We start from the raw sequence: 17,364 nt of genomic DNA on the forward strand, positions 1-17,364 counted from the left end.
TGATCCAGTAAGGGCATCCATTCTTAGATTTCCAGCTCCTAGGCTAGTACCGCTCTTGGATTGACATATACACCTCTCTACTTCCTGACTGGGGCACGTCCAGGCTGCATAGTTCTCCTTTAAGACTGTTATTTCGCAACAAGGCAGACCACATAACAGGCCTGTGTCTGCACTTTTCTTACTCTTCCAAGGCTGTAAACAGTGTAACTGCTAGAGTTACAAGATATCACAGCTCTTTCCAAGCAAATATGTTTATTCTTAAAGTAAAAGCATTATATAGAAAACATATTAAAACCAATAAAAGAACCTACATGCATGCTAATAAGCTAACCAGAGATCGCCCCAACTCCTACAAGATCTCTGGATGGTGAGCAGTCCTTCAAGCCTCACCAAGGTTTCTTCCCCCCACTCATGATCAAAAGGTTGTAATTGCCTTGACTCAGAAAAAAAACACCCTCATGAATCTGCGAATTACTCCTCCATGCTCTTTGGGGACTTTTGATCCTGGGAATAGATAATTCCTAGTCAAAGATCTTGTCGCCAAAGCAAAGTTTGAAAAAATCAGGTCCAGAGATGTGCATTTGCATTCCTCTTCTCCCAAATACCTCCTAGGAAACCTGTGCAACTATCAATTCATTCCTGTCTTTGCCCATTTTCTAAAATAGTCCTTTGAAGTTCATAATACTTCCCAAGGGCTGCATTAGTCAGGTCTCCTACACAGCTTACATACAATCCGACAACACAAACATTTGCATTTTTAATAATGAGATCCTATGACATTTAAAAGATAATTCAATAAGGCGTAGCCCAACTCAACAATGTTAAACCAGAATATTGCAGGAAATTGCATACTCATCACAATAATTATACTTACATTTAGCAAAGAAAGCTTCTAAAGGAGGCCAACAGTAATCTCCAAGTTCTTCTAATTTCTGTAGAACACTCAACTCGCCTGTACATTTCACCCAGGCAAGGGCAGACCCAACATCAAAAACTCTCTATTTAAAATAAAAGGTAGAAATTAGAGAAAGTTAGCAACTGTACTCAGTTTGTCTTATATGGAATAACCTAAATTACTGGCAACATACTATAAAGTAAAAAATTTAACGAATATGGATAGTATAACAGCAATGTTGTTTAACAGTGACATATAAGGTGCAAGGGCCAATGTTGAGGGTGTTGCCTGGAAAAAATAGAAGAGCATAAGTCAAATATGTCGTATCTAGTCCACAACTCACAGAATTCAGGAAAAGTATTTTTAGTTTATTTCAGACACCTGATATGTTATTTTTATGCAGACATATATGGCAAAAGAGAACCAACACTAAGTTAGCTTGCATTTTCACAAAATTGTAACAGCCATCTCATTTTATGCACCACAAAGGTCAGAAAAAGTCAGGCTAAAACTAGATTTAAAAATCTGGCACAAGGACAACCTTGGCATAGGTTTTTTGCTCTAGCTAGGTTAGATGTGACATACCAGAGATGCTGGCAGATCAGGTGCCCACTCATACCAAGGTGCCCATGTCTCAATTGGACACTGACAAACACATAACCGGAATCAGTCTGGCCAACCTGTATTATAATTCTAATATCTATTTTAACAGTTCTAAGAATGTTTTTAGACTTCATTGAATGCTTATGAATTGCTGCATGCATTAATACCATTTATAATATTGTATCCAATATTGTAAGGTAATATTTCAGCAGCTACTTTGTGAACCTCTGTGACTGTGTAAATCACCAGACAGGAGAGAGACCTTAATTACTGAGGGGCTCATCCTCAACAGAAAGTGTTATGCCTTTCCCAAAAGTAAAGGTCCATCAATACCCGACACACTATTGTGGGACTCTGCAATTGGAATCTCCCTACAAACCCTCAAGAGAGCAAAAGACTTATGTTCTTCTGTCCTCCTCCCTGTGACAAGTCATGTAAGTGGGTTCCTCCCATCAGTTGAGTTTCCAGCTCACAGTACATGGCAGGAAGGGTATGAAACCCCTAACAAGAACTGATGCTTGGACTCTGGGAACAAGATTTTTCCAGACATAAGCAAGAGATCTCCAGCTGCTTAGCTAGAGGACATTAAGCTTGCTGATTATAGAAACTTCCATTACCTTTTGAAACTTAAGATTGTAACTCATTTGTGTATGTTTACTGCTTTACCCTTGTAAAGAATTCTCTAAATTTCTTTTTCCTATTTAATAAATCTTTGTATAGTTTATTACAGGATTAGCTGCAAGCATTATCTTTGTTGCGAGACTTAAGGTGCGCTCAGTGGTTTGAGCACTGGCCTGCTAAACCCAGGGTTGGTAGTTCAATCCTTGAGGGGGCCACTTAGGGATCTGGGGCAAAAATCAGTATTTGGTCCTGCTAGTGAAGGCAGGGGGCTGAACTCTATGACCTTTAAAGGTCCCTTCCAGTTCTAGGAGATCAGTATATCTTCAATTATTAAGTCAAACTGACCTGGAGTAATGACTGGTCCTTTGGGACTCAGAGTAACTTAAATATTGCTGTGTTTCTTGATGTAAAGGACCATTGATCACAAAAGTACGCTCACCTGGGTGGCGAGATAGCTCAGAGTAGTCCAGGGGACTGTGTGACTCCATGTTAATGCTCCTATAGTGCCTACGGAATTTACACTTGATAAATGATTGGTGAAATCTAAGACTATGTCTACACTACAAACCTTACAGCAGCACAACTGTACCACTGCAAGTGCACTGCTGTAAAGTCTCCTGTGTAGCCACTCTATGCCAGCAGGAGAGAGCTTTCCCATCAGCATAATTAAACCACCCCCCAACGAGCAGCAGTAGCTATGTTGGCAGGAGTCGCTCTGCCACCAACATAGTGCTGTCCACACCAGCGCTTTTATCAGCAAAACTTATGTCAGTCAGGGTTTCATTTTTTTCCACACCCTTGACTGAAAATAGTTTTGCTGACAAAAGTGCTAATGTAGACATAGCATTAGTATAGAACTCACAGTCAATTTGGGGGTTGTACTCTGCTTCCTAACAGTCTGCCCTGAGGTTAGTACTCCTTTTCTTTTAATCACTGAAGGCAGCATTACAGTATCAAGGCAAACTACCATATCAAAATGCATTTAAATAAGTAGCATTTCTCATACAGTGTTACTTTTTACTGGTGCTACAGATCACCACTCCTGACTTATGAACCTTTCCTCAAATCCTTGTTTAACAGCAAACCAGAAAGGACACTTTTGGTATATCAGTATAAAACCAAATGTTAATGCACATAATGGTTTTAAAGATTATGTGGCATCAACTTGACTGTAGTCATCAGCCAATCATTGCTCCTTGTAAGGAACTGAATGTTACTCAGCATAGTAAATGCCCACAGTGACACTGAGGCCCCTTGGTGACAACTGGCAAATGGCTCAACATTCTTTGCAAACAGCTTCTTCCTCAGACCTGACAAACTCACTACATTCACTATAAAGGGTAATATGCAAGTTCTCTACTAATAGCTTGTAGCTTATCAACACTCACTTACTGTGAGATGTGCGTATGGGGAAATATTTAAGGAATAATGTTAACTACACTGAAAATTAACCCCTTATAGTCTTGAAGTGAAAGTGAGTCCCCAGGAAACAATGCATCTCTGTGATGGCCAATTTAAGTGGAAGGGAGCTGTCACCCCTCTCTGGCTAGCTAACAATGTAACATATTGCTCAATCGTCCACCTTGGCAACAGCCCAGAAAAGGCAATGGAATACCAACAAAGCAACTATAAACACTGAAGCCTTGGCTACACTGGCACTTTATAGCGCTGCAACTTTCTTGCTCAGGGTTGTGAAAAAACACCCCCCTGAGCACAGCAAGTTACAGCGCTGTGAAGCGCCAGTGTAAACAGTGCCCCAGCATTGGGAGCGCGGCTCCCAGCGCTGTAAGATAATCCTCTCAGGGAGATGGAGTACCTGCAGCGCTGGGAGAGCTCTCTCCCAGTGCTAGCGCCGCGACCACATTCGCACTTCAAAGCGCTGCTGCAGGAGCGCTTTGGAGTTTCGAGTGTAGCCAAGCCCTGAAACTAATTGTAAGTGAAAAGGAATGACATGACAGGAAGGGGCGGCCATGTTTGTGAAAAAAGACAAAGGACAGATTTAGTATATTACAAGGTGGAGAAAGACATTCTGTATCCATTCACTGAGATGTGTCTTGTTGAACAGGGGCGCTTCATGAAAGACTAAGGCCATGTCTACACTAGAGTTCTGCTGACGCAAGTTACTCCAACTATCTAAAAGCACTATAATTACATCGCTTGAGCATGTTCACACAATGCTGCTTCTGTTGGTGAAGTGCATACACAATTGGTGCTTTAGCATAGACACTGAGAACAGTGCAGTGTGAGTAGCTATCCCACTATGTTACTTGCCACTTTCTGCAACTAGAAGTTGTGGAAAGGCAGAGAGGAGCATAGTGCATCAGTGGGCTCAATGTCCCAAGATGCATTTTTTTCCATACCATCATTCCATAAGCTTCCAAATGCATTCTGCACCATTTTTCAATGGCCCCCGTGCACCCGCCATCTCTGTCTGAAATGATGGATCCTGTACTGTTCTCTACTGTTGTGGTCACTATTATGAACAAATCATGGATGGTTATGCTGTAGTACACCATGAACTCCCAATCTGAATAGGAATCAGAGTTGCCTGACCCATTAGATGTCATCGAAAGAAACACCACCAGATTACTTCTGGCATTTATGGAGCACCTGCACACGGTGGACCGTCGCTTCTGGGCTTGGGAAACAAGCACTGAGTGGTGGGATCACATTGTTATGCCGGTCTGGGATGATAAGCAGTGGCTGCAGAACTTTCAGAAGAGGAAAGCCCCCTTCCTGGAACTGTGCGCAGAGCTCGCCCCAGCACTGCGGCAGAACCACACCAAAATGAGAGCTGTCCTCTCGGTGGATAAGTGTATAGCGATCACTGTGTGGAAGCTGGTAACTCCAGACTGCTACCGGTCAGTGTTTAGAAACCTAGAGCAGTTTCCCCCTTGCTGGAGGATTTTGCGCAGCTGATTTTGAGCAGCCAAATACCAGGGCTATTAGAGAGGGTGCAATGGAGAGTTACTTGAATCAGGGATGCTTTGAGGCACTATTTTGATAACGAGCACGAGTAATAAGTCTTTCTATACAGCACCTTGTCTGCTTTGTTAACTTTCCACCCTCCATGAAAATGTTGATGATTCCTGACCAAGATTTGTAGCCTGCAAATGATCCAATTGCCACTGTGTATTAATTCCAGCAGCAACCACCATGTGAAGGAGACAAATAATGATCATCTTTCAGAAAGCATGTTTTTATTAAATACCAATTAACATACAAAATGCTTAGTGGGAAGGGAGATAACAGTGCAGGGCAGCGTAGGCTCTTATAACTGTGCTAAGTCCAGCTATCATTTCGGAAGCTATCCAAAGGTGCAGAGCCAATGGGGTACCAAGACAGTCTGGGAGGTTACAAGAAATGTGTGGGAGGAGTCTGGGGAAGGCATGGCAAGCAGTTCTGCATCAGCAGGGTGGGACGACATGGGGGAGCACAAACACACATCTATTCTCCCTGCAGCATGATTAGGGATTTCAACATCTCTGTTTGCGCCATCACTCTGAGCCAATGAGAGAGAGAGAGAGCTCTCCAGTCAACTTAATTAATCCTTCCCCAATGAGCAGTGGCAGCTATGTTGGTGGGAGAAACTCCCCTGCTGACAAAGCGCTGTCCACACCAGGGCTTAGTTTGGCATAAATTATGTCTCTCCTGGAAATGGCTAGTTCTCACCCCTGCGCAATATAACTTATGTCAACTTAAACTGTAGTGTGGCCATAGCCTGCGTTCTGGTTCCTTGTAGCTTGCAAACTGCTGCAAGACGACTAATTCCCATCCCAAAGTTCATTAAGTGAAGACCCTAGTTATCGTTTTATGATTTTGCTTTGTATGTAGCCATTTGTTTCCATCACTCTCATCTCTATTCTTTCTTAAAATAAGTTTCCTTTTGTTTAATTATCATTGAATTCAAGTGCTCCATTTGATACAAGAGCAACAGTTTAGGGTAAAACTAGTGAATTGTTCCTTCGGGAACAGGGAACCTAGTACTTCTGTGGGTATTCAGTGATCAGGGGGGCACTTTAAAGGGACTCAGGAGCTGGGGTGCATCCATTGTCAACCTGCAGGGAAAAAGTACGGCTAGAATCGCCCAGAGGAGAATTCTTGAGTTGCTGACAGTTTTGTTGCGTTAGGGAGTTGACACCCAGCAGGCACTGGCCACACTCCCTCAAGCAGCAGGAAGATGGCAACAGGTGAATCACAGCTTGGTGCCTCCGAAAGGATCACACCCACCCCTCTTTTTATAACTTATTAAAAAAAAAAAGATACAATCCTTTCCCATAAAGTGGGTTAATTTAAATCAAAGCAATATAACTCACCAATTTTAATAATTTAAATCAGTAAGCAAGAAAAAGACGGTTACTCACCTTTGTAACTGTTGTTCTTTGAGATGTGTTGCTCATATCCATTCTAGTTAGGTGTGCGCACGCCGCGTGCACGTTCGTCGGAGATTTTTACCCTAGCAACACTTGGTGGGCTGGCAGGGCGCCCCCTGGTGTGGCGCCACCATGGTGCCCCAAATATACTCCTGCCGGCCCCATCGCTCCTCAGTTCCTTCTTGCCGGCTACTCCGACAGTGGGGAAGGAGGGCGGGTGTGGAATGGATATGAGCAACACATCTCGAAGAACAACAGTTACAAAGGTGAGTAACCATCTTTTCTTCTTCGAGTGCTTGCTCATATCCATTCTAGTTAGGTGATTTCCAAGCCTTACCTAGGCGGTGGGGTCGGAGTGAGACGTTATGGAATGTAAGACCGCTGAGCCAAAGGCGGCATCGTCTCTAGACTGCTGGACCAATGCATAGTGCGATGCAAAGGTGTGGACGGAAGACCAGGTGGCCGTGCGGCAGATTTCCTGTATGGGAACGTGAGTCAAGAACGCGGCAGATGAGGCTTGAGCCCAAGTAGAGTGGGTGGTAAGATGGCCAGTCGGAACATGAGCCAAGTCGTAGCATGTCTGAATGCAGGATGTCACCCAAGAAGCAATTCGCTGGGAAGAGATTGCCATGCCCTTCATACATTCCGCCACCACTACAAATAGCTGAGGTGAACGTCGGAAGGGTCTGGTCCTCTCGATGTAAAACGCAAGAGCCCTGCGGACATCCAGAGTATGAAGCTGCTGTTCCCTTCGCGATGAGTGTGGTTTTGGAAAGAAGACTGGCAGGAAGATGTCCTGATTGACATGAAAGGCGGAGACTACCTTAGGGAGGAACGCCGGGTGTGGTCGCAGCTGTACCTTGCCCTTATGGAACACTGTATACAGAGGATCCACAGTCAAAGCTCTAAGTTCCAAGACTCGTCTCGCCGAGGTGACAGCAACTAGGAACGCTGTCTTCCAGGACAGATACAGCAGCGAGCACGTGGCTAAAGGCTCAAAGGGGGGCCCCATGAGCCTGGCCAAGACAAGGTTCAGGTCCCAGGTAGGGGCTGGTTGTCTGACCTGAGGATAGAGTAGCTCCAAGCCCTTAAGGAATCTGGAAACTATAGGATGAGAGAAAACGGAACTGCCGGCCTCCCCAGGATGGAAGGTGGAAATAGCTGCAAGGTGCACTCTTAGTGAAGAGATCGCTAGACCTTGCTCTTTGAGAGACCATAAGTAGTCCAAGATGGTGGGGACCAATACAGTCTGCAGAGAAAGGTCCTGCTGAGCGCACCAGTGACAGAAGCGCTTCCATTTAGCGAGGTACATTGATCGCATGGGGGGCTTTCTGCTACCCAGCAGCACCTGCTGCACTGCAGCGGAACAACGCAACTCCGATCGGCTCAACCAGCCAGCAACCATGCAGTCAGATGAAGGGACTGCAGGTCCGGGTGGTGTAGCCAGCCGAAGTCCTGCGTGATCAGGTCTGGGCAGAGTGGCAGGGGAATCGGATCTGACAGGGACAGGTTGAGCAGCATGGTGTACCAATGCTGCCTCAGCCAAGCCAGAGCGATCAGGATAAGGCAGGCTTTGTCTCTGCGCATCTTGACCAGAACTCGGTGGACCAGAGGAAACGGAGGGAAGGCATAACAGAAGTGGCCCATCCACGGAATGAGGAACGCATCCGACAGAGAGCCCGGGGAGCGACCTTGCAGGGAGCAGAACACCTGGCATTTCCTGTTGTCCCTGGAGGCAAAGAGGTCTATTTGGGGAAAACCCCAACTCCGGAAAACTGAATGGAGAATGTCCGGACGGATGGACCACTCGTGTGTCAGGAAGGACCTGCTCAGGTGATCTGCGAGCGTGTTCCGGACTCCTGGAAGGAAGGAGGCTACCAGGTCTATGGAGTGGGCTATGCAGAAGTCCCACAGTAGTATCGCTTCCTGACACAAGGGGGAGGATCGCGTCCCTCCCTGTTTGTTTATATAATACATGGCCGTTGTGTTGTCCATGAAGACTGCAACACAACGGCCCTGCAGATGGTGCCGAAACGCTTGGCACGCCAGCCGGACTGCTCTCAGCTCCTGGATATTGATGTGTAGAGTCAACTCCCAGGACGACCAAAGGCCTTGGGTGCGCAGGCGCCCTAGGTGAGCACCCCAGCCCAGAGAAGATGCGTCCGTTGTTAGGGACATGGAGGGCTGGGGAGGATGGAACGGTCATCCTGCACACACCCGGAAGGGCGTTCGCCACCAGTCGAGGGAGCCGAGAACGCTCGGCAGAATTGTCAGAATGTCTATGGCATCTCTGCGCGGCCGATAGATGGAAGCAAGCCAGATTTGGAGAGGACGCATTCGCAGCTTGGCGTGCTGTGTGACGAATGTGCATGCAGCCACGTGACTGAGGAGACCAAGGCAGGTGCAGGCAGAGGTTGTTGGAAAACGCTGAAGACCTTGGACAAGTGAGACTATGGCCTGAAACTGGTAGGGGGGTAGACTGGCTGTCGCAAGGTTGGAGTCCAGTATTGCCCCAATAAACTCTATCCTCTGCGTAGGCACCAGAGTGGACTTGTCTAAGTTGATGATCAGGCCTAGACGCAGAAAGAGGTCCTTGATAATGGCCACATGGCTGACGACTTGTGCCTTGGAGGCCCCTCGGATGAGCCAGTTGTCAAGGTTGGGGAAGACGTGTATCCGACGACGGCGTAGGGAAGCAGCGACAACCGCCATACACTTCGTGAACACCCGAGGGGCCTAGGAGAGGCCAAAGGGGAGGACAGTAAACTAGTAATGACGGTGGTTTACCACAAAGCGCAGATACCTCCTGTGAGGGGGATAAATTGCTATGTGGAAATATGCATCCTGCATGTCGAGAGTGGCGTACCAATCTCCGGGATCCACGGACGGAATGATGGTTCCCAGGGATACCATGCGGAACTTGAACTTTTTGATGAATTTGTTCAGTCCTCGCAGGTCTAGGATAGGCCGAAGGCCCCCTTTCGCCTTGGGAATGAGGAAGTATCGGGAATAAAACCCCTTGCCCCTTAACTCCTCTGGTACCTCCTCTATAGCTCCGATTGAGAGGAGCTTGTGGACCTCCTGGATGCTCATGAGAGGGGTCCCTGAAGAGGGACGAGGAGGGGGGGTTGAAGGGAGGGGGTGAAATAAACTGAAGACGGTATCCAAGCTCCACCGTACGTAGGACCCAACGATCTGACGTCAACTGGGACCACGCCGGAAGGAACAGGGAAAAGCGGTTGTAGAACTGAAAGGGATTCGGAGAGGCAATTGGTACACTGCTCTCGGGCGCACCCTCAAAAGTTTGGTTTGGGTCCCTGCGTTGGTTTGGTGGGACAGGAATTGTTTCCCCCTTGAGGGCCAGACTGACATCTGCAATTAGTACGACCCCTTCGTCTGGAAAAGTCTTGCTGTGGCTGAGGTGGGGGGTAAGGGCGCTGTGGTTGAGAACGGAAGGGCCGTCTTTGAGTCTGAGGCGTATGCATTCCCAACGAATGCATAATTACTCTGTTGTCCTTCAGACTCTGCAATCTGGGGTCCGTCTTCTGGGAAAACAAGCCTTGGCCATCAAACGGCTAGTCTTGTACTGTGTGTTGCAACTCAGGTGGCAGGCCGGACACTTGCAACCATGATATGCGGCGCATGGCTATGGCCGAAGCGACCGTTCTGGCAGCTGAATCAGCGGCATCTAATGAAGCTTGTAATGAGGTCCTCGCGACCCTCTTCCCCTCCTCCAGGAGTGCTGTAAATTCCTGGTGGGAATCCTGCGGAACCAACTCAGCAAACTTCCCGACAGCCTCCCAGGTATTGTAGCTGTATCTGCCGAGGAGGGCTTGTTGGTTCGCTATGCGGAGTTGGAGACTTCCCGTAGAATAGATTTTTCGGCCCAACAAGTCCATGCGCCGGGCTTCTCTAGATTTAGGCGCGGGAGCTTGCTGACTGTGGCACTCCCGTTCGTTGACTGACTGTACCACCAAGGAACAGGGAGCGGGGTGCACACAGAGGTACTCATACCTCTTGGAAGGCACCATGGACTTCTGTTCGACCCCCCTGGCTGTGGGTGGGATGGAAGCCAGGGATTGCCAGATGGTGTCAGCTCTAGCCTGGATCGAACGGATGAATGGGAGAGCCACTCTGGTGGGTGTTTCTGTGGATAGGATGCTTATCACCGGGTCCTCCACCTCCTGGACCTCTTCAACTGGCAGGTTGATATTCTGGGCAACACGCCGCAGAAGGTCCTGGTGAGACCAGAGGTCAATCGCAGGTGGTCCCAATGATGACGTCCCCGCTACTGCCTCATCCGGGGAAGAGGAGGATGACAGCCCCGGGACGAGTGGGACCTGCACTGATGCCTGGTCTGGGGGGACCTCCGTCTCCGGAAGGTCATGCGGTTCTGGTGCATGTGCACCGTTTTCCTCTGAGTCAGCAGGGAGACGTCGGCACACAGTGCTCTGAGTGACCGGAGAGTGATGGCCCAGTCAGCTCACCTTAGGCTTGATGATACACCCAAGGTGTCCAAAAGGACCACTGAGGAGGTCCGTGGTCTGGGCCATGGGCATGCATATCCGAGTCTCCGTAGGAGGCACTGTCCGCATGGGAGGAGACGGATGGATGACGCGAGGGCCACGGAGGGGCTGAAGTCGCTTGGACTAGGTCTGTGCGTCCATTGGACTCCTGTCTGCGTGGTACTGGCGAACGGTACCGAGAGTCATAGCAGTGCCGGGACCGGGATCTGCAACCAGCGCAGTGCCGAGAGGTCGACCGGTGCCTCGTATCTCCATGCTGAGATCTGCTGCGAGAGGTACGACGGCGCTGGGATCTGGACCGGTGCCAAGAGTACCATGATGGAGAACGGGATCTCGAGCGGTGCCGCGAGTACGACCGGTACCGGGATGGAGAGTGGTACCGGGACTGCGAGTGGCGCCGAGAGTGGGAGCAATGTCGGGATCAAGAGCGTCCGCAAGACCTGGATCGGGACCGGCGGCGTTGCACTGTGTCCGGCGAAGATGGCCTCATCATGGCAGGCTTGCCCAGTGACTGAAGAACCCGCAACGACGGTGCCGGGGGTTGGGGCAGCTCAGGCTCTGTCAGAGCAATTAGCTCCCGAGCTGCGGAAAGTTTCCGGCGTCGAGGGCATGACGAGCTCGACCATAGCGTGCGCTGGGGAGCTGGTAGGCACCGGACTCTATGGCTCCTGAGAGACCGGAATCGACGGTGTGGAGGCAAGCAGTGCCACAGCAGTTGACGGTGCTGGGCGGTCCGCCTTAGATGTACGCTCCAACTGCGGCGTAGACACAGGTGCCGCAGAAACCTTGTGCCTCTTGCTCCTCAGGGAGAGGGATCGGTGCCTGCCAGTGGGTTGAGCCGGTGAAGGCTGGTGCCAAGGGGTCTTCACTGACACCGTGCGCTCCGGTGCGGAGGAAGCACTCGTCCCCGGTGCCGGAGTCGGTGAAGAAGATGGAGGAGTTAGAGCTGCCTCCATCAAGAGTTGATTGAGGCGAATGTCCCGCTCTTTCTTTGTCCGGGGCTTGAACGCCTTGCAGATTCGGCACTTGTCCACAAGATGGGGTTCTCCCAGACACTTTAAACAGGAGTCGTGCGGATCTCCTGTGGGTATCGGCCGATGACAGGCCGCGCAAGGTTTGAAGCCTGGTGAACCGGGCATGGGCCCCAGTACCGGGGAAAGGAGAAGGGGCTAGCCCCCGACCCTCTAACTATATACACAACTACTATACAACTACTAATAATATAAAAGTTAACTATGTACACAATAACTATATAAACGAGCGAAGAGCTAGGGAGGTGGAGATCAGCTAAGCCGTGCTCCACTGTTCCAACGACCGACACGGGCGGTAAGAAGGAACTGAGGAGCGGTGGGGCCAGCAGGAGTATATATTGGGCACGATGGCGGCGCCACTCCAGGGTGCGCCCTGCCGGCCCACCGAGTGTTACTAGGGTAAAAATCTCCAACGAACGTGCATGTGGTACGCGCACACCTAACTGGAATGGATATGAGCAAGCACTCGAAGAACAACTGATTCAAATCATCGATTTTAGTCTTGCATTGTATTTGTACTTTTTAGTTTTTGCCCTTAAGGGAAAGTTGATTCTCTAATTAATAACCATAAAAACACATTGATTTGCAATTCAATATAGACTTTACAGTATATTTCATGCTTCTTTATGCTAACTAGAAGGATACATTGCATATAAATGTAAACAATTATACATCTTTTCATTTACATTTATTACATTACAAAATGGTGAATGATGCATTTCTTACTTACTATATAATTTTTTTTAACTTGTGATGCGTCACACTCCATGTCAATGAAAAAATTCATTCAATTAAAAATGCACACTTTTTTTTAAACTAGTTGAATAAAACTACTAGTCCTGCCAGAATACTGCAAAACACAGCATTTGCGCAGAATTAGTGTTCCCTGCAGAATTTTACTTTCATGCTGAATTTGTGATTTCCCCTCAGAATTCCTGCATGTGCCTGGCACAGGGGGACGAGGCTCCCACTGACAGCCCCAGGCTGATACTGGGAGCATGATTATATTGTGTTATTTTGACAAATAAAATACGTTGAATTTTGCAAAATTTTAAAATATTGTGTGCAAAATTTTTAATTGTTTGGCAGGGAATTCTTCCAGGAGTAAACGACCTTAAATGTGCTGGATATCTAAGAAACTGTTTTATCAAAACATGGTTTGCATTTAAAACTAACATTGACAAAACAACGTACTATCTCTAGTTAGTGAATTGAACTGATTGTTTCTGGTCACCATTGTCCAACATCTTCTCACATCTAGCTGTTATTCAGGCTGGAAGAGGAAAACAAGCTTTCCCTGGTTTCTTAACTTTGAATAAACTAGTCACTAAACTGAACTAGTTAAATAAAATGAAAAAAGAAGAAACTATTCTTTCTGTATCTATAGAAGAGGCTACTACTGTTAAAAACTGGTTCCAGGCGCTTCGAAAGTGACTTCCACCAGTTAACTGGTCTAACTTTCTTTAAAAGTCTGGCAAACATACCCCTTTTTTTTTTAATTTAAATTGTTTTAATAGATTATAGTAAGCTTAGGCCTTAAGATAAATGTGAAATATGAAAGCTAATTCAAAAGTTATTTTGAAAAATATATTTAATTTAAATTTAAAAAAAATTTTAAAAAATCACTGATTTTTATTCACCCTGCTTTTCCCTTATTTCTCTTTTTGACAGATTAATCATCAGTAATAGTGTACTTGAATCCAAGTATTGCAGGATTTTTTAGAATATATCTAATGCACTACTCAATCATTTAAAATCACTCTACTGAAGAAAACAAGTAAATATTGGTTTACAACTACCAACTTAAATTTTGTATTTTGTCACTGTAGCATCATAAATTTTAAGTTAATTTTGTATTGTGTGTTCTAAAGGTAAGGTGTTTCTGCAGAAGGCTTATTTTGGTGATCACTTTTACGAGTCTGCATCATTCTGCAAGCTACTTTTCAACAGAATGAGTACTCCTGTTGAAGACCATTTGGAAACATCAGTTAATGTAAAATGAGACAATCTGCTTACTTCTCTGGGCTTCCCACCTGCAGGGCAAGCTTCTTTTCAACTGCAGTGGCTTTCAATTAACTTATGAGTACCATTCAATTGTAGGCTTTGATCTATTTAGCATTTTTCTTGGTGACCCACTGTGGTGGGGTATAGAAACCCCACACTGGAATGTAAGGGGTTAAAGGACAGTCCTGGGCCCAGCCAGTCCTGCCCCTCTAACCCTGCAGAACATGCTCCAACTGGCAACATGGTTGAAAAGGGAGCAAAGCCCGCTCAGAACCCTGGAGAGGAGTACAGAACTACTCCACCAACTCCACCCAAAAGGGGCTAGAGATGCATCCCTGAAGTACAGGACTATATGCTGAGCCCAGTTCACATTGTTTTCTTTTCTTTTTGGAAAAAAGGATACTAAGGGGGATATGATAGAGGCATATAAAATCATGAGTGATGTGGAGAAAGTAAATAAGGAAAAATTATTTATTGGTTCCCATAATACAAGAACTAGGGGCCACCAAATGAAATTAATGGGCAGCAGGTTTAAAACAAATAAAAGGAAGTTCTTCTTCACACAGTACACAGTCAACTTGTGGAACTCCTTGCCTGAGGAGGTTGTGAAGCCTAGGACTACACAGCGTTTAAAAGAGAACTGGATAAATTCATGGAGGTTAAGTCCGTTAATGGCTATTAGCCAGGATGGGTAAGGAATGGTATTCTTAGCCTCTGTTTGTCAGAGGGTGCAGATGGATGGCAGGAGAGAGATCACTTGATCATTACCTGTTAGGTTCACTCCCTCTGGGGCACCTGGCATTGGCCACTGTCAGTAGACAGGATACTGGGCTAGATGGACCTTTGGTCTGAACCAGTATGGCCACTCTTATGTTCTTATTTTCCTTTATCTGGGACCAGAAGCAGAAGGTGCAGTGGTTGGAAGCAACCCAGAGAGGGTACCTCAGAGGGTCTATCAACACTGCTGACCCTCATAGGGCCCTGGGTCAGAGCCTGGTGGAGTGGGCGGGCACAGGTTCCCCTACCACTACCCCATGACTGAGTGGTCTCTAACCACTAAGCCACTCAAGCCAACTGAGGACTCTACTACACCCACCTATGTATTTGTGCTTCAGCCCAAACTGAGACAACAGCTGACATGAGAACAGACATTCCTCAAGCAGGGTGTTGCAAGTGAAAAGCCCTTGACTCTGAAATACACTTCACCCGTGTCCAACACAGTCTGAGTTGGGGGACCATCAAAGCACATTCCAAAGCTTTTTCTAAACGAGTGGGGTTGAGTGCAGAATGTTTGTTAGCTGGTATGTTCTATCAGTGTGCTTTTAAAACAGATTCTGTGAATTTAGAATATTATTTTATTTACTATTGAATGCATGTCCATCAAGACAAAATGCCATTTAAATTAAATAAAAATATAAGTAGTCAATTATCCAGTAACAACTTATAGCTGTGCCTGATTTATTTCTCCCACTATTAAAAGTGGCTATGACATGGTTTTCAAAATGGCAAACTATAAAGCAAACTTCTTTTTTTAACGTTAAAGTAACTTTCCAGTTTATGTCATCTGTGTAGGTTAAGAGAAAGTGACAGACAGAAGAAAAAGTACATCCATGCACCAAAACTTCAGAACTGGGAGACTTCTAAGGAAATGAGACCTATTAAACCATCAAGGGCTCTAGCTGTTATATATCCATGTACCTTGTGTATATGTAGAAAAGAAATACTGCGGACAGATGGAAAAGCCTTATTTGTATTTACAGGAGGATTTTGTTGTTGTTGAAGTCAAAATAACTTACATTTTCTATTCGAGTACCAATACTCAATATGCCACTGATAAAAAATGGATTGTTCTGGGGAAAAAAACAAAAAAAGAAATCAGACTTTTCACCCAAACAAAAGCAAAGTAAGGTTGTTCACTCAACAGCATTTCTCTGTCTGTAATGCGATAACGTTTGAATGTTACATCTGATCCATTCAAAAAATTCAGGGAATGGTCTAGGCAACAGTGAGTAGAATCATATTGATTTTGGTGAAAATCAGGCCATGTCTACATCTAAAATTTTGCAGCGCTGGTTGTTACAGCTGTATTAGTACAGCTGTATAGGGCCAGCGCTGCAGAGTGGCCACACTTACAGCAACCAGCGCTGCAAGTGGTGTTAGATGTGGCCACACTGCAGCGCTGTTGGGCGGCTTCAAGGGGGGTTCCGGGACGAGAGAGCAAACCGGGAAAGGAAACCAGCTTCCCCGCGGTTTGCTCTCTCGGTCCCGGAGCCAGCCAGCAAACCGCAGGGAAGGAGACCTGCTTGCTCGGGGTTCCGGGACCGAGAGAGCAAACCGGGAACGCCGCGGTTTGCTCTCTCGGTCCCGGAGCCAGCCAGCAAACCGCAGGGAAGGAGACCTGCTTGCTCGGGGTTCCAAGACCGAGAGAGCAAACCGGGAACGCCGCGGTTTGCTCTCTCGGTCCCGGAGCCACCCAGCAAACCGCAGGGAAGGAGACCTGCTTGCTCGGGGTTCCAAGACCGAGAGAGCAAACCGGGAACGCCGCGGTTTGCTCTCTCGGTCCCGGAGCCACCCAGCAAACCGCAGGGAAGGAGACCTGCTTGCTCGGGGTTCCGGGACCGAGAGAGCAAACCGGGAACGCCGCGGTTTGCTCTCTCGGTCCCGGAGCCACCCAGCAAACCGCAGGGAAGGAGACCTGCTTGCTCGGGGTTCCGAGACCGAGAGAGCAAACCGGGAACGCCGCGGTTTGCTCTCTCGGTCCCGGAGCCACCCAGCAAACCGCAGGGAAGGAGACCTGCTTGCTCGGGGTTCCGGGACCGAGAGAGCAAACCGGGAACGCCGCGGTTTGCTCTCTCGGTCCCGGAGCCACCCAGCAAACCGCAGGGAAGGAGACCTGCTTGCTCGGGGTTCCGGGACCGAGAGAGCAAACCGCGGCGAAGCTGGTTTCCTTTCCCGGTTTGCTCTCTCGGTCCCGGAACCCCGAGCAAGCAGGTCTCCTTCCCTGCGGTTTGCTGGGTGGCTCTGGGAACGCGAGAGCAAACCGCGGCGAAGCTGGTCTCCTTTCCCGGTTTGCTCTCTCGGTCCCGGAACCCCGAGCAAGCAGGTCTCCTTCCCTGCGGTTTGCTGGGTGGCTCCGGGACCGAGAGAGCAAACCGGGAAAGGAAACCAGCTTGATTACCAGAGGCTTCCTCCTTCCACGGAGGTCAAGAAAAGCGCTGGTAAGTGTCTACATTGGATTACCAGCGCTGGATCACCAGCGCTGGATCCTCTACACCCGAGACAAAACGGGAGTACGGCCAGCGCTGCAAACA

General features: G+C 47.6%; 1 protein-coding gene across 9 annotated transcripts in view; it reads right to left on the reverse strand.

Moving 5' to 3' along the window:
• TTC3 (tetratricopeptide repeat domain 3) overlaps positions 1-17,364 on the reverse strand; it is a 161,991-nt gene that overhangs the window by 117,651 nt on the left and 26,976 nt on the right. For all 9 annotated transcript variants that reach the window (XM_030577844.1, XM_030577826.1, XM_030577810.1 and 6 more), the window contains 2 exons: positions 15,850-15,903; positions 875-998 (listed from right to left, as the gene is read on the reverse strand). In XM_030577844.1, coding sequence (XP_030433704.1) covers positions 875-998; positions 15,850-15,903 — 178 coding nt within the window. The remainder of the gene's footprint in view (positions 1-874; positions 999-15,849; positions 15,904-17,364) is intronic.

This window comes from Gopherus evgoodei, chromosome 1 (assembly GCF_007399415.2).
Source record: "Gopherus evgoodei ecotype Sinaloan lineage chromosome 1, rGopEvg1_v1.p, whole genome shotgun sequence".
Classification (NCBI taxonomy): domain Eukaryota; kingdom Metazoa; phylum Chordata; order Testudines; family Testudinidae; genus Gopherus; species Gopherus evgoodei.